Below are 15,548 nucleotides of genomic sequence, written 5' to 3'. Positions count from 1 at the left end.
TGCGGTCACGTGGCCCGGCCGGAAATGTAATTTTTTAAAAAGAATTTTAAAAGTTCAGAAAGACTGAATTGAGAACCTGAAAATTTTACATTGGAAAGTTTGTTGACTACTAAAGGTTTTTAAAGCATGATATCATAACATAGGATGACAGCTTATTGTAAAATAGTCATTTATTTAGCCAAAGTGATAATTCAAAGATTTTAAAAAGCAACAGCTTTGCTCTTTGATAGAGGAAATTCATTTCCTCAAACAACTAGAACTAAGAAGGACAGCAGGGACCAACTGAATCTGTCTCTTTCCTCTATTTTTTTTTTCCGTTTACTTAAAATCATACAAAAATTTTGCTTGAAAGAGAATAGCAAATTATATCTTTGCAGAGGTGTATTAGTAACATTGAAGTTACTTTTAATAAAAACTCATAAACAAATTTAAGTAATTTAAATTAGTTTGATCACAAAGTAAGATTTTTATAAACCCTTTCTTAATCCTTTACAATTTATATTAAAGGGCAGATCAGTGCTCTAAGAAAACACTGTTATTTTGAGATAGTGGCATTCTGACCCAACATCAATGTGCTTTTGATATTGATATCTAATTCATAAAAATAACTCAGTATTCTCCTTTAGAAAATTTAATTATACATAAAATTTCATTTATAAATTCTTTTTCACTGAAATAGACCATCTATGACATAGTGGACTTTCTGTTTTGCTGTATGCTTCCCTTTTTACCAAATAATCAATAATTTTGCTTCAGACGAAAATTTACCATACAAGAGCCTTTATAATAGAAAACTACTCTCTCTCTTTTTAAAAAATAACCATTCTTATCAAAAATACATCTTTTTGCCTGAGCCCGCGGGTTCGAGACCCACCTGGGCAGCGAGGCCTCATCTCTACAATAAATCAGAAATCAGCCGGACATGTTAGCGCATGCCTGTAATTCCAGCTACTTGGAAGGCTGAGGCGGAAGGATCGCCGGAGCCCAGCAGGTCGAGGCTGCGGTGGCCAGGAGCGGCCACTGCACTCCAGTCTGGGTGACAGAGTGAGACTCCAACTCAAAAGAAAAAAACAAAAAACACATCTTCATGTGTGGTTCCTTTTAACCTTCTTTCATAGATAGCTTCTCTAAATTCATAATTTGAATTCACCTTTAAGTCACATTGATTTAGACAAAACAGTTTTTTTCCCTTTAGTTTCAAATGAGTATTCAGTGTTTACATTTTAGTTGGAACTGGTTGAATTTTATAAGTAAAATAAAATTTCTAGTATCCTTGAAACAGGGAATTTTATCTCAACACCAATAGTTTAGTAGACAGCAGAGTTAAAGCAGGCATAAAAGAAAAGAGAGAAATAAAGAGCTTTAGAAGACTCCATGTAATCCTATAGTTGTAGGTTAACTATTTGAGATTTGAATTTTCTTTGCTGTAATTTGCCCACTCGTTTTAAAATGTGCACAAAGTGGACCTTAATATGTAGCCAACAAGGGTCTTAGAAAACCTGGCAAGTCTTTTCTCAAACAGCGTGGAGTGTCCTAAGGGAACTATTCTTCTTGGTCTCTCTCTCTTTTCAAGAATTTGTAGCCGGGCTCAGTGGCTCAGCCTGTAATCCTGCGCCTTCGGGAGGCTGAGGTGAGTGGATTGCCTGAGCCTGCGAGTTTGAGACCCGCCTGGGCAGCGAGACCTCATCTCTACAATAAACCAAAAAATCAGCCGGGCGTGGTAGCGCATGCCTGTAATTCCGGCTACTTGGAAGGCTGAGGCGGAAGGGTCGCTGGAGTCCAGCAGGTCGAGGCTGCGGTGGCCGGGAGCGGCCACTGCACTCCAGTCTGGGCGACAGAGCGAGACTCCTCAAAAAAAAAAAAAGAATTTGTTTCCTTTCTTTTTTTTCTTCTTGGGGGAGAGAGAAAAGGCAATGGAAATGGCATTTTAGGATGTACTTCAGAATTAAATTTTTGGATCCCAAACGTTTTAGTAGGAAGTGAAAACCTGCTCAGAATAGACCAGGGACCATCAACTTAAAGTGGGGGAGGGGGGGTCTGAGGTTTAGTACAAAGTTATCAGGACCACCTAAGAAGAAGCATGAGATTGGTGAGGCTGCCACAGACCACTGCTGGTACCTAGCTCTGGGTTGCATTCCTAAAGTTCTTTTGTGTTAGTTCATATCAAGCCCAGGCATCATTATGACAAAATGTTAATCCTTTTTGTTTAAACTGTCCAATTTGAAATTCTCCCAATTCCTTGAAATATGACCTAATGGAGAGTCTAAGGGTATGGATTGAATATTACTCTGGTCCCTATTTATGGTCCTCGAGGAAAAATTCTGAATTTTGCTCTTGAACTCTTGAGTGAATAGATTTGTAATGCGAACTACACCTGTTTGCGTTTCTTAAAGGAAAATTCTGAAAAAAATCAGGAACATAATCAGTTATGCCAGGTGTTCCTGTGTCTCTGATGGTTCCTGGGCATCCAGGCGTCCTTAGATCCCTTTGTGACTGCTTGCACAGGGCTTCCTGTGAGAGCTTGGTGATTTGAGGCTGTGAACTAAAAACCTTTAGTCGCTCCTTTCTATTCTTCGCCATTGAATAATTCTTTACATAAACTTGGTCCCACTGGAGGCTTTCCAATAGGTCTATTCAAATACATAAACCTCAGTACCTGGATGGGCAGGTTATCTCTGCGTTTATGAAATTTAAGAGACTTAAATGTTATAATTTTCTTTTAAAAAGTTAAGACAAGAGGGAGATCCTTGATGGCAATCATTCCCGCCAAAAGGGAGTTCATCTGGCCTTTCTTGTTTATTGCTTAACCATTGTGACCTGACCTCAGGATCCCGGAGATTGCCATCAAGAATTCTGTGACTTTAGTGCTTGATGTGTCTTGGCCTGCCTTCAAGGGGTGCAGAGGCCTTTCTGTGGTCACTAGCCTACCTAGACTGACCAAGAATGGAGCTTTGCAATCTTCTCTCTGTCTAAAGTATATTTCTCTTAGGTGACAAGAAAAAGAATAAAGTTATTCTGAAATGGTTGTGCTTTCAAAACTAGGTGTGTGCTGAAAAATTCACTTGACCTGGGTGAATTAGTCCTAATTCTAAGTACAGATCCATATGGTAGTTTTTAAATTTTTTTAAAAACCAAACCTATATTTCCTTTTTGTTCAAGGGATTAGTAAAGATTTATTTTCTTGAAACGTGGTTTAATCACTATAACATTATTTTTCAAAGACATCTTGAAAGCCTTTTTTTTCCATAGAAGGAAAGCTTATGAAACTCTGTTTATCTTGAAAAAGTCTCTTTCTATAATAATACAGTACAGAGAAAAGAAAATACTCCCTCAAAAGCCAGAGCAGTGTTCACTCAAGCAAAATGATCCCCTCGTTTAGTCCTTTATGGAGTTTCAATATAATAAGATTTTTTTTTAATGCAGCTTGGTCAAATTTAATCTACTTTAAACTATATTAAAGAAAAAGATAAAATTTCTATTCTCTAAGTATTTCAATAGCAGGACACAAATTCATTAAAAAATTCTACATCAGATAATATGCATATGCTATAAATAATACAAATAGGCTAACATATTTTTTAATAATTTGATTTAATATAATCAGTTGCAGCTGTATGGCATCCGACCTTTGGAAGATTGAACACAAAGAACACAGACTTTGAACATTAACACTGCACATTTCTTTCAGATTTGGTGAATATCATCCTGCAGAATCCTCAGCAGAAGTTGGCTCATCCTGGCTTTGCCCTTTATACACCATGGAGAAACTTTGAGGTCACTGTTAGAATGGAACCCAGACTTCCTTCTGATGCCCACACGTAGTGCCCTAGTTAATTTTTACCAACCTAGTGATGAAATTCACTGTGTCAATGCCTTGCCTTCAAAAACTTTGTGGTAGAAAACATTGGTCATAGTGTCCTCAGAGGTCAATTCAGAACTAAAATTAGAACTCTTGTTTTGATTTTCAAATTTTTAAAAAGATTATATTTTCTTCAGGGAAGCAGACATGGGTAACTTTTAGGCCATCTAAGTCAATACACAGATAAGGAATTCCAGATAAATTTGCTCAGAAACAAGTTATCTGAGTAGCTCTATCTGGATTTATAACTGCCTGGAAGTTTTAGAAGCTGTACGCACAGTTCATGTGGTGTATGTAAAGACTTCCTCAGAAGTAGGCTCCACCAAGATCTCATAAATGATTAACGTGTCCAGAACTAGTCCTGGAATGTTAGTTTCCATCTGAAAGAACTTGTTTTAAAACTTGAAAGCTGTGCCTAAATTCAGGGTTATTTTATATTTGCAGAAAGTGAAAGACATTTGTGTCATTACTCTCATTATTATTGATGCAAAATATAGGACGCTATAACACATTACAGATGATTTTACTCATAAAATTAGAGAAAGTTTACACCAACATTTGTCAGACTTTTCTATGATAGTTATAGGCTCTTATTTTCATTAAGCCAATAGGTAAAATACTTGTTTTTTAAACTAGAAATGTTTATAAACATTTGGACAACTTTTTATATTTTGAGCTATTAATCTAATGCATTTTTACAGCATTAAATAGTCATTTAGAAAAGACAACAAAGAATGAGGTATACAATTATGCTTGGCTATTTGTTGCAGCTCTATTCACAATAACAAAAACATGGAACCAACCATGCTGCCTATTGAAGCTAGACTGGATAAAAAAATGTGGTACATATACACAACGAAATATTATGCTGCCATAAAGAAGGACAGACATATGGACTTCACAGCAACTTGGATGGATTTAGAGTCTATCATACTCAGTGACCTATCACAGAAACAAAGAACAGTACCATATATTCTCACCCATAAGCGAACCTTGAACAATTATCATAATACTATAAGAAAGGGATTAGCAGTAGTGGGAAACTGTCAGGGGAGGGAGGGTGGGATTGGGAACTGAAGGAAACTGCCAGGGGAGGGAGAGGCACACGTCATCAACAAGGGTACCTGCATAATGAACATTTGTATACCTAACCCTGAACTGTACTCCCACTTCTTTAAAAAAAAATATGCTTGGCTAGAAATCCTTGACACAGTTCCCACTGTCTTAATAAAATACAATAAAATAATAAAAATCCACAGTATTACCAAAAAATAAGATTACTAGCCAACCTGTTGATAGAATCTGGGTGGATTATTTAATAACCACAAGGCTACTGAACATGGAGAAATTACAGTCACCAGAGAAACCATGAAGAAAGGTATAAAGATATTCTGTCCTTCTGTCCTTGGTTCAAAGGTACTGTGGTTTTTTTTTTTACAACCAGTCTTGACAGTTTTGCCTGGAGGCTAATCTTCATGGGCCACAGCGAATCTGCTCATAGTCCACAGCTGCTATTACTTTGTACCCATCTATTTGGAATTCTTCTTAGCATATGGCTTCCTGGGAGGTGCTATTCCTGTGGAGGCCCTATCAGTAGGGAAGAACACAAGAAGAACCAACAATGTAAAAAATTGTAATTTTCCTGTTCTTGATTGAAGAGTCAGAAAATCAAGTAATATAAGTAGGAGTGTTTCAAGAGAAAGACTTGCTCATTAGGTACTTGAGCATAGATATATAATGACATTTCTATAGCATTAGGTCTACTCTTTGGTTTATTTGACTTTACTGGAAATGAGCCATTTTCTTTATTTTTTAAAATTTGTTATCAACTAGCTACTTGTAACATTAACATTAGTATTACAATTTCCAAGATAGTTTATCATTTTCTTTTCTCTTTCTCTTCTTTCCTCCCTTCCCTTCCCTTCCTCTTTCCCTTCCTTCCTTTCCCTTCCTTCCTTCCTTCCTTCCTTCCTTCCTTCCTTCCTTCCTTCTTCCTTCCTTCCATTTCTCTTTCCCTCCCTTCCTGTCTCTCTTTTCTTCTCTCTTGCTCTTTCTATCATCTATCATCTTCCTGTTTATACAGATTCATAAATTAGTACAATTTACCTTCTCTTACCTTTTCTGTCATGACCTCTCTATTTTAATTTATTTGCTGTTTGCTAGAATGTTTTTTAAAGAATTTTCCTTAAACAGAGTATTTGGCTTCTGTATTCTCTGAATCTTTGGTATAATTTTGCTGTGATAGATAAATGATATATTGATTTTGTAGCCGTATTCTGTTAATAATCTGTAGATACTATTTCATAATTAACTAGGTTTTAGAGGTTGCAGATGAGAAGTCTAATGCTAGTGTTATTATTGGAAAATACTTTTTCTTGTTATTATTATTTATCAAAAATGTTTGGAATTGTCAGTCTTTCTTCAGATGAGATAATTTACTTTTACAATTAGTTTATTGTCTGTGCAACCTGCTTCTTTCTGACCTTCTGAGATTACTGTTGTTCATACAATATGCCTTTTGGGTCTCCCTTTCTGGTTTCTTATATAGTTTTAAAAATTTCTAACTCTGCATTACTTTTTCACTTTATTTTTAAGATGAAAGTTCAAGTCTTAAGACTAACTAAATCTTTCAATTTATTTACTGGTTGAAAAAATCCTATCAAGTTTTTTGTTAGTCTATTCTGGGAAATCTCTTGTCTTAATTTGTCTTTAGTACTCTTATTATATTGTTATTCAGGTCATTTTCTGTCTCTTCCAGCAGCTGTATTTCTTTAAGGGCATATCCAGAACCCTTTCTTCAGAAAAAATAAAATAAAATAAAAACACTTTCAGGGAGAGTGTTCATTTAAGATCATGTTATGTATCTCACACAATATGCTGAAAGTTTTATTGGGTTGGCATCCTTTGAGTTATAAATGATTATCTGTTTCCATATTTTATTGACTGATGTTTACAATGGTCCCACTGAGCCACTGTAAGATACTAAAAGATTTACAGTATTGCTAAAGAAAGTCAAATTATGCTCAGCACAAGATTTAGTGCTGTCTGACTTTATACTACCCAGATACTCCGAGTATGTAAACCCAAGGATGATTTCCATGATAACATTCTGAAAACCAGACTGATTAATCAGAACACTCAATATGACTGGTCAAAAGAGTTTAGTGGTTATTTCTGTGTTAGGTCAAGTGGAGTTATTGTAAGCCTTATATAACAACATAAAGTATATTTTTAAAATAGTTTTTTGCATAATATTTTAAAACTTTCACCTTTTGCAAAATTCAAGAGGTTGAACTTCAAGCTGATAATAATTTTGTTTCTTTTTATATAAATTGGAGTTTCTTTTGTTATTCTGTGACTATCTTCCTATTGAAATGAGAAAATTTTGTTTTTCAACTTCCTAAATATTCCTTGTAGAGACAATTTTCTGTGACTGTAAAGCTAAGTTTTGAGATTCTCAGGTTTAGTTTTTTTCTCTTAAGAGTTCAGTGACAGGAGATAAAATGTTAGAAGCATGAATCTAGAGCACAACTTAATATCTGTGGAATATGAGATAATTTATTATGTTATACTATGGAATTCTTAGTGCAAAAGTATATACATTGCTGATTTCATAATGTTATGTTTCTTATTCAATGGCGCCAAGCAAAGACTCAAGGATTCTATTTTCACAAAGTAAAAAGTATAAAGATTTTCAAATACTGAGTATCTTATTTATTATAAATTTACTTTGTTTATATTTTTCAGGGTCTTCCTAAAATATTTTTATAATGACTTGCTAGAAAACTGTGTTTCTGACTGTGTTTCAGACTGATAAATACATGTTTCAGATATTTTGATAAAAATTTGTTATACTAGCAACATAACATATACTTTTGTGACTCTCAAACTTTTATTTCCATTGCAAACCTTTCTCCTGAACTTGAAACGTAAATTCAACAGCCTATTTGGCTTTTTTGCTAGGATATCTAAGTGATATCTTAAATGTTATATGTTAGAGTAGAACTCTGTTTTCCACCTATGGGGTTTAATTGTGTCCTCCCAAAAGTTATATCTACCTGGAGCATCAGAATGTGGTCTTAGGAATTAGGACCTTTAAATATATGATTTAAAGTAAGAATTTAAGTAAGATGCACTCATCATGGATCAGGATGGACCCTAAATCAACCTCAAGTGTTTATATAAGAAATAAAAAAGAATAAAACAGAAAGAGACACATGAGAAAAGGTCACGTGAAGATAAAAGTAGGTATTGGAGTTCTGCTGTCATAGCCAAGGAACAACAGGAGCCACCAGAAGCTGGAAGAAGCTTCCCTCAAGTTTTTGGAAGGAGTGTGACTCTGCCAACGTCATGACTTCAGCCTTCTGCTCTCCAAAACTATGAGGAAATAAATGTCTAATGTTTTAAGTTACCCTGTTTGTGGTAATTTTTTATAGCAGCCATAGGAAACTAATATACCACCCCTGTGGAAAACTGTTAGTCTACAAACTTTCAAATTTGAATAAATGACAACTCTAATCCCAAAATGTTGACGGCATCTATGACTGCTCTCTTTGCCTCACTTCTAAAATCCAGTTTGTTACTTAATCTTGTTGGCTTTACCTTTGAAAAGTAGCAGAAATCCAAATACTTCTTACTACCATCAACACTATAATCCTGCCCAGACACCACCAGTTTTTGCCCAGATCTCAGCAGTGGCCTCCTAGTCGGTCTCCCTGGTTCTACCCTTGCCCTTACCTATGGTTGATCCTTCCAAAGTCAAGGAAAACCACTCCTGGGTTCAAAATTATTTAGAGGATGGATGACTGGCTCGCTGAGGATTAAGGCCCAAGATTCTGCCATCTTCTCCATGATCTGTCACTTCCCAATGAACACTTAGCTCATTCTCTACCATTCTCTTCTCCCCATCTCTTCCCTGTCTCCTCCCACCCCTTCCAACACTCTCTGCTCCAGCTACTCTGGCTTCTTTACTTGATATCTTAGGACCTTTGCACCTGCCATGCCTTCTGCCTGGACTGTTTTGCATGTCTTCACTTTCTTCATGTCTCAACTCAAATGTCACATGAGGCTTTCTCTGATTTCCTTATAAAAATAACCCCCTGCACTTGCACCTTTATCTTCATCACAGTGCAGTTCACAGTTTTAAAGATGTGGGATCAACCTAAATGCCCATCAACTGAATTTTGGATAATGAAAATGTGATATATGTACACTACGGAATACTATTCAGCGGTCAAAAAAGAATGAAATAATGTCTTTGCAGCAACTTGGATGGAATTGGAAAACTTCATCCTAAGTGACCTAACACAGACACAGATTCAGAAAACACTGCATAATCTCACTTATAAGCAGGGGCTACACTAAGGATCTGCAAAGACAGAGAGAGAATGTTGTAATGAACACTGGAGACTCAGAAGGGGGATGAAGAGGTAGTAAGTGGAGGAACCAAAAAAATCACCTGTTGGGTACAAAGTGCACAAGTGGGACTGGTGGGTACACTTAAAGCCCAGACTTCTTTGCTACTATACAATGCAACCATGTAGCCAAAACCCACTCTCCAAAGTTATTGAAATAACCAACAGCAACAACAAAAAATAGCTCCCTGCATTCTCTATTCCCCTAACTCACCTTGTTTTCTTAATAGCAGTGATCATGACCTGGCATGCTACATGTTTATTGTCTATTTACTAACTACCCTCATCCCCAGCCTTGAGTCTAAACCTCAGTAGAATAAGAGCATTGTTTTGTTCGGTTGCTATATTCCTAGTTCTGATACACAGCAAGCACTCAGTCATTATTTATTGAACGAAAGGGCAGCTCAGACTCTTCTGTGAGACTTGTTTGCTAATACATACTTTTAACACATTAGAAAAAAAGTCAGGCATTTTGCTAATATAGTTCTCTATAACGTTTGGAATTTTATCAATAATTATATTTTATTATAAATGAATTGAAAGGTTATTTTGGTACAGTGGGTTTATGCAACGGTATTTGAATCAACTTATCTAGCCTGTTTCTGAAAATAATCAGACAACCTGAAAGGAAAGGTAAAAAGATCTTTCCCTTTCTCTCTCTAGGATTCTTGAGTTGTGACTCAACTTTATCACTCTCCTCCTATGCAGTTTTAATTTGCTTTTAAAATTTTTGTTCACAATTAAGTTGATCCAATTAAAGTGTAGCAGGTCTGATCTTTGTTTTATTTGTTTTACTTCAATGACATGAAAATCGTTTGTAACTTTGGGAGTCAGAGGAGATGTCAGTTGCCTTCTCCCCTTCTCTCTGTCCAACCCCTCATTCCTCCCTGCTCTAGGGGTGTTGGTCACATCCTCTACTAAAGCTCTCTTTGCATAGGACATCAGTGACATAATAATGACTCACCTCAGGACCTCCTGCCTTGTTTTCTTAGACATTTGGCACTTGAACTTTCTTCACTTGGTTGTGTTATAGTTTTCTTCCTACTCAGAAGCGGATCCTCTCCACCTCTCTCCATAGCACTGGTTCCTTCGGCTCTCCAACTATGGAGAGAATATGAGGTCCAGTCTCCAGAGCTCTCTGCCCCTCGTTGGCAGCTTTCGTTATTACCTTCCCAAACAACATCTCTAATCCCAACCTCTCTTGACATTTGTCTTTACAGTCCCATGTGACTGATTGGCATTTTTATTCTTTTTTTATTTTTATTTTTGACTTGGAGTCTCACTCTGTCGTCCAGCCTGGAGTGCAGTGGCCGCTCCCGGCCACCGCAGCCTCGACCTGCTGGGCTCCGATGATCCTTCCGCCTAAGCCTTCCGAGTAGCCGGAATTACAGGCACGCGCTACCACGCCTGGCTGATTTTTTGATTTTATTCTAAACCATGAACTTTAATTTTTTTCTAGAATTTGTTTTTCACATTCAAACAGAATATTCTAGAGAGTTTTCCTTAAACTGTTACTCATTCACCTCTTTGCTGCCATGCCCACATCCTCCTTAAAATATGCTTATCATCCATGTGCTTTAATGTTTTTTGGAAATTTAAATGGGCTTCTTGCTTCTTGATTCTCCTCATTTGGGGAAATATGTTCAAATCATTTTTTAAAAATCATCTCAATTTCTCTCCTCCTAAAAGTTGGAAACCTTTAGCATAGTCTTAACCTTTTCGGTTACCCTATACCCTTTAAGTAGAATTTGAACGTATGACCTTGAATAACAGGTCTACCAGGTCTCCTTGCCAATACTTTCCTATTACCATTTCTTTGCCCCGATTCCTGGCTCAGCCACTCTGATTTCTCATTGTCCCCTGAGCCTGCCACGTGTATTTCCACCCTCATACTTGTATCCTGCTCTCCATTCTTATCCTCTGACCACATCCTACCGGTCCTTTAAAACCCAGATCAATACATCTTTGCTGATCCCACCAGTCTTTGATTATTTCTCCTTCCTCAAGATTCTTTACTAGCACTTATTGTCCATGAAATGAATTCTACTTATATTGTAGATTTTTTTTATATCCTTCCCAGTTAAATTTTAATAGCCTTGTATATGTAGACTGTCTTCTATTGTTTAAACATCCTTCACTTTTTAAGTAAAGGACCATGTCTGCTTAAACTGCCATCTTTGTCTCTGTCTCTTTTTCTCCTCTCTCTCTCACACACACACACACACACACACACACACACACACACACACACACGTACATAACTATTTACTTCTGATTTGTAGTCAACTTTATTGTTATCTTAGAATTTATGTAGTAGCATTTAAGTATTTTTAAAGTTTTGTTTTCAAGCTTATATTAAGATCAATATATTGTCAGAGTAGAGAACTTGGAAAATTGTGAAAAAGATAGAAGTCTTTCATATCCTTCCATAAGACTTGTTTTAAATATTTTTCTATAGAGGAAACACATACATACGTATTTACTATCATTCATTATGCATAATTTTGTATTCCTTTTTAATATTTTGTCATGAGCATTTTTTCTTGTCAAGTGATGCACTTTTAATTCTTTTAAAATTCCTATTGGTATCTAAGATGGGCTTGCTGTGACTGATCTCAATGCAATCCTCAAATACAAGAAGTCTTAGGTAATTTCCCTGTGAACAACCACAGGAATGTTATTTTCATCCTAGCACTGGTTAGTCCTTCTAACTACAATGAAAGGACGGTTCTCTAAGGATCAAGAAATAGATGAATCTCTGGGACTTGGCTTCTCTTTAGCCAGTTGAGCTTTGTTCCACCTTTCACCTTAATTCGACTCCTAATAGCTATGTCCAGAAGAGAATAGCAAAGGTAATGAGGAACCTGTCAACAAAGCTAAGTAAGGAGCAGTTGAAGGAATTGGGGGTGTTGAACTTGGAAAATATACACAGAAATGACCATCACTGCAACCTTCAGACATTGCCAGAGCAGTTGTTTGGAAGACATCTTGCTCTATTCATCTCTGGAGGATAGAAATAGGACCAACAGAAAATCAGATTTCAATTCAACAAAGGCAAGACATATCTAACAAGATTTCTAACAACTAAACTACTTTAAAAAAAAAAAACCCTGGGCTTTCATGATGAGGACTGAGGCCCTGAATGTACTCTGAGAGGATCCTGCAGAGGGGATTCTGGGCTCTCATAGATTATTTGATGCAAAATTGGATCTCCACACCCTATTTGGATTTGGAGCTCTGTTTACACAGTCACAGTTTTATTTATTTATTTTAACTTTCATCCTCACCCAAATAAAGCCTTATTTGACCAGTAAAGAAGCAAAGGCCCTGCTTGGATTACTCTAGTTTTAGCCTTAATATTGCATCATACTTCTTTCTAAATAATTCTTTGGCGTAACTAAGAGAACTATTATCCTAAATGTTTCTGTCTTTCATGAAGAGAGTCCACAGTGATCATCCTTCACTGATGACGATGAACATCCAAATGAATGGTTAGAGTGAAACAGGTAGTACCTTGCAACGAAAGACTGTGGTTTCTGAATCCTTGCTCTGCCACTTTGCTGCCTATGGGCCCCTGGACCACTTGCCAAAGCTTTCTATGTCTTTAAGTGTAATAACTTCACAGGGTTAAGAGGATTAAATTTCTTACTGTTTGTAAAAATGTGTAAAACAGTGTTTGCTACACAGAAGATACTCAGTAAATATCAAGCACTATGTGTGCTATTTTATATGAGATGCCATGGTGTGTGGTCTGATTACTCAATGAGTATATTGCATGATCAGAAAAACTTTGGCCTGGTGGAGGATATCTTGGATAGCAAAACGGTGTCATGAGGCATGTTTATGATCTGACGGGGAATGTACAAATGCTGGAGCTGTCCATGACTGAATGTCTTGTCCTGTCTTGGGTGATTAAGAAAGGCTTGTGAGGGAGGATAGGTAAGTTTAAACTGAAGGATGAGCTACCTTTAGTGAGTGAGAAGTTGAGAGCAAAAACGTTGAGTGCAAAATGCTTCACGTAAGAAGGAAGAAACCATATTAGAGGAGGCCCAAAGTAAGAGAGAACATGGTGTATTTGAAAAGACTCCAAAGATCTGCATAGAGTAAGGTAGCAGGTGTGGGTGGGTGTTAGTGGGACTTACATTTTAATTAACACTATTCCTTGATGTTTTTCATTGCATTCACCTTGCAACCTGATTCTATGTCTTATTCTCAGAAAGTCTCATATTTGGTCTTATAGGGTATCTACAAAATTTTCCTGGTTCCTTCCATCATTGGAAGTAATCTTCAGTCCCAATTCTACTGATCCTGACACTCACGTGTATAACCCTATGCAACCTTATTATTATTCTGGCCCCAGCAACAAGGCACCTCTGATTTTGGAGGTTTCATATGCTACTGGATCCTACCATTGTGTCTTATTTGACAATGGACTGGGGATATCCTAAATCCAGTACTTGACCGGAACTAATTTATCCAGAGGTTGTTCATTTGACTGTTTAGATATAATTAATTATGAGAAAGCTGAAGTATCACATTCCCAAGAATCTATATAAAAGAGAATTTTGCAGGCCGGGCTTGGTGGCTCAGCCTGTAATCCCAGCACTTTGGGAGACCGAGGTGAGTGGATTGCCTGAGCCTGCGGGTTCGAGACATGCCTAGGCAACTTGGCAAGACCTCATCGCTACCATAAATCAAAAAATTAGCTGGGCATGATAGTGCACGCCTGTAGTTCCAGCTACGTGGAAGTCTGAGGCAGAAGGATCGCTGGAGCCCAGCAGGTTGAGGCTGTGGTGGCTGGGAGTGGCCACTGCACTCCAGTCTGGGCGACAGAGTGAGACTCCAACTCAAAAAAAAAAAAAAGAGAGAATTTTGCAATTTTTTTACCAGTTGGTTTGTTTTCTTTTTTATTCTTTCTTTTTTCTTTGTAAGTACATTATTAGCATCAAAATGATCAGCTCAGTTTTAAGCTCAGCTTTTGACTTTATAAAGAATCTATGCTCAATGATTAGAATTGGACATATATTATAAATAATGTTTGCAAGTGATTCAATTTGGCCCATATTTTCTTTATAATGTTTACTTTGACTATATCACAAATTAAATTGATAAATTTATTTTTACTAACTAAAATAGGTTGCATTTATTTATTTTAATGGACTTTGTTGATTTCATATAATCTTTTATGTAAAATTATGATATTTTGAAATGTGGGAAGCCCTTGGTGCTCTAGTTAATAATGAAGAAGGCAGAAGTTTCATAAATTTATCACCAAATGTGGTTTCAATTCTTTTATTTTCTATTGAGTGGGTATGCTGTCACCAGATGGGGGCAGAGCGACACAGTGAGAGAGGAGAAAAGTGCTGTTCAGAAGCATCATGGTGAAAATCCAGCTAAGTAGCTTCATGTGTAGAACCTCAAGTTGTTTTGTTTTATAAATTTATCTTAAATATGGGCAACAAAATATAATGAAATGGAGCTACCTAGAGAAAATTTTTTAAAAAAGATTCTCCTGCTTAGAAGCCATATCTCCATTGACCAATTTGCCTTTGTGGTTCCATTTCAGTAATTAAGGTCTGAGTTCTTCAGAAGAGCTGCAAGCATTGGTATCTAAGCTCTACCCCTTATAGTTGTATCTCCTGCTACTTAACTGTTTACGCCTCAGTTTTCCTCATCTATCAAATGGTTCCTATCACTCCATATTGTGGTGAGGGTAAAATGAAATACTGCTTGTGACATGTAGAACATAGAGTAAACAGAGGTATAATGTATGTTAAGTCTTTTTTTGTTCTTATGGATTCTCTGGCCACCCACTTCCTCTTCAAACTTCTAAATCTTGCTTGGAAAGCAAGTTTTCATACTCCAATCAAATTACTTACTTTATAACTTGATGCCAAGCCATGGTCTTCAACTCTGTGCAAAAAAATTATGTTTCAGTCTTTTGGTTTGAAATATATGAGAGTGTTCTAAACATCTGTCCCCAATAAAAAGCCAGAAACTCTTAGTTGCAGATGTTGATTTGCTATTAAACTGCTTCTCACAAGGGTGACTCTATGTACAGCAGATATTTATTCATTAACGGCGATTAAGATTCTCCACAGCACTCAGGGAAAAGTTGGTGGTGAATCAATTAAAAGTTCCATGTACAGAGCCTGTCAGAGGAGAAAGTTTAAGAATAAGGCAAGTCCACCTTAACATCTCACTTCATGGCTGGGTGTTCTTGGAATAAATCTGCTCTTCTCTGTTGTAAAATAACAACAGTAATATACTACCTA

At 36.7% G+C, this 15,548-nt stretch overlaps 1 protein-coding gene across 1 annotated transcript in view; it reads right to left on the bottom strand.

The window, feature by feature from the left end:
* The window catches only part of LOC103256420 (transmembrane protein 185B-like), a 16,574-nt gene extending 1,399 nt beyond the window's left edge, over positions 1-15,175 (bottom strand). Inside the window, 1 exon segment of the mRNA XM_021710463.1 lies at positions 15,153-15,175. Coding sequence (XP_021566138.1) covers positions 15,153-15,175 — 23 coding nt within the window.
* Positions 15,176-15,548: the final 373 nt, after the last annotated feature.

The sequence above is a fragment of the Carlito syrichta genome, unplaced genomic scaffold (assembly GCF_000164805.1).
Source record: "Carlito syrichta isolate Samal-C Ts95f unplaced genomic scaffold, Tarsius_syrichta-2.0.1 Scaffold78512, whole genome shotgun sequence".
In the NCBI taxonomy this organism is placed as follows: domain Eukaryota; kingdom Metazoa; phylum Chordata; class Mammalia; order Primates; family Tarsiidae; genus Carlito; species Carlito syrichta.
Note: the sequence above shows the minus strand (reverse complement) of the source record. Positions and strands in the feature narration are given on the sequence as shown.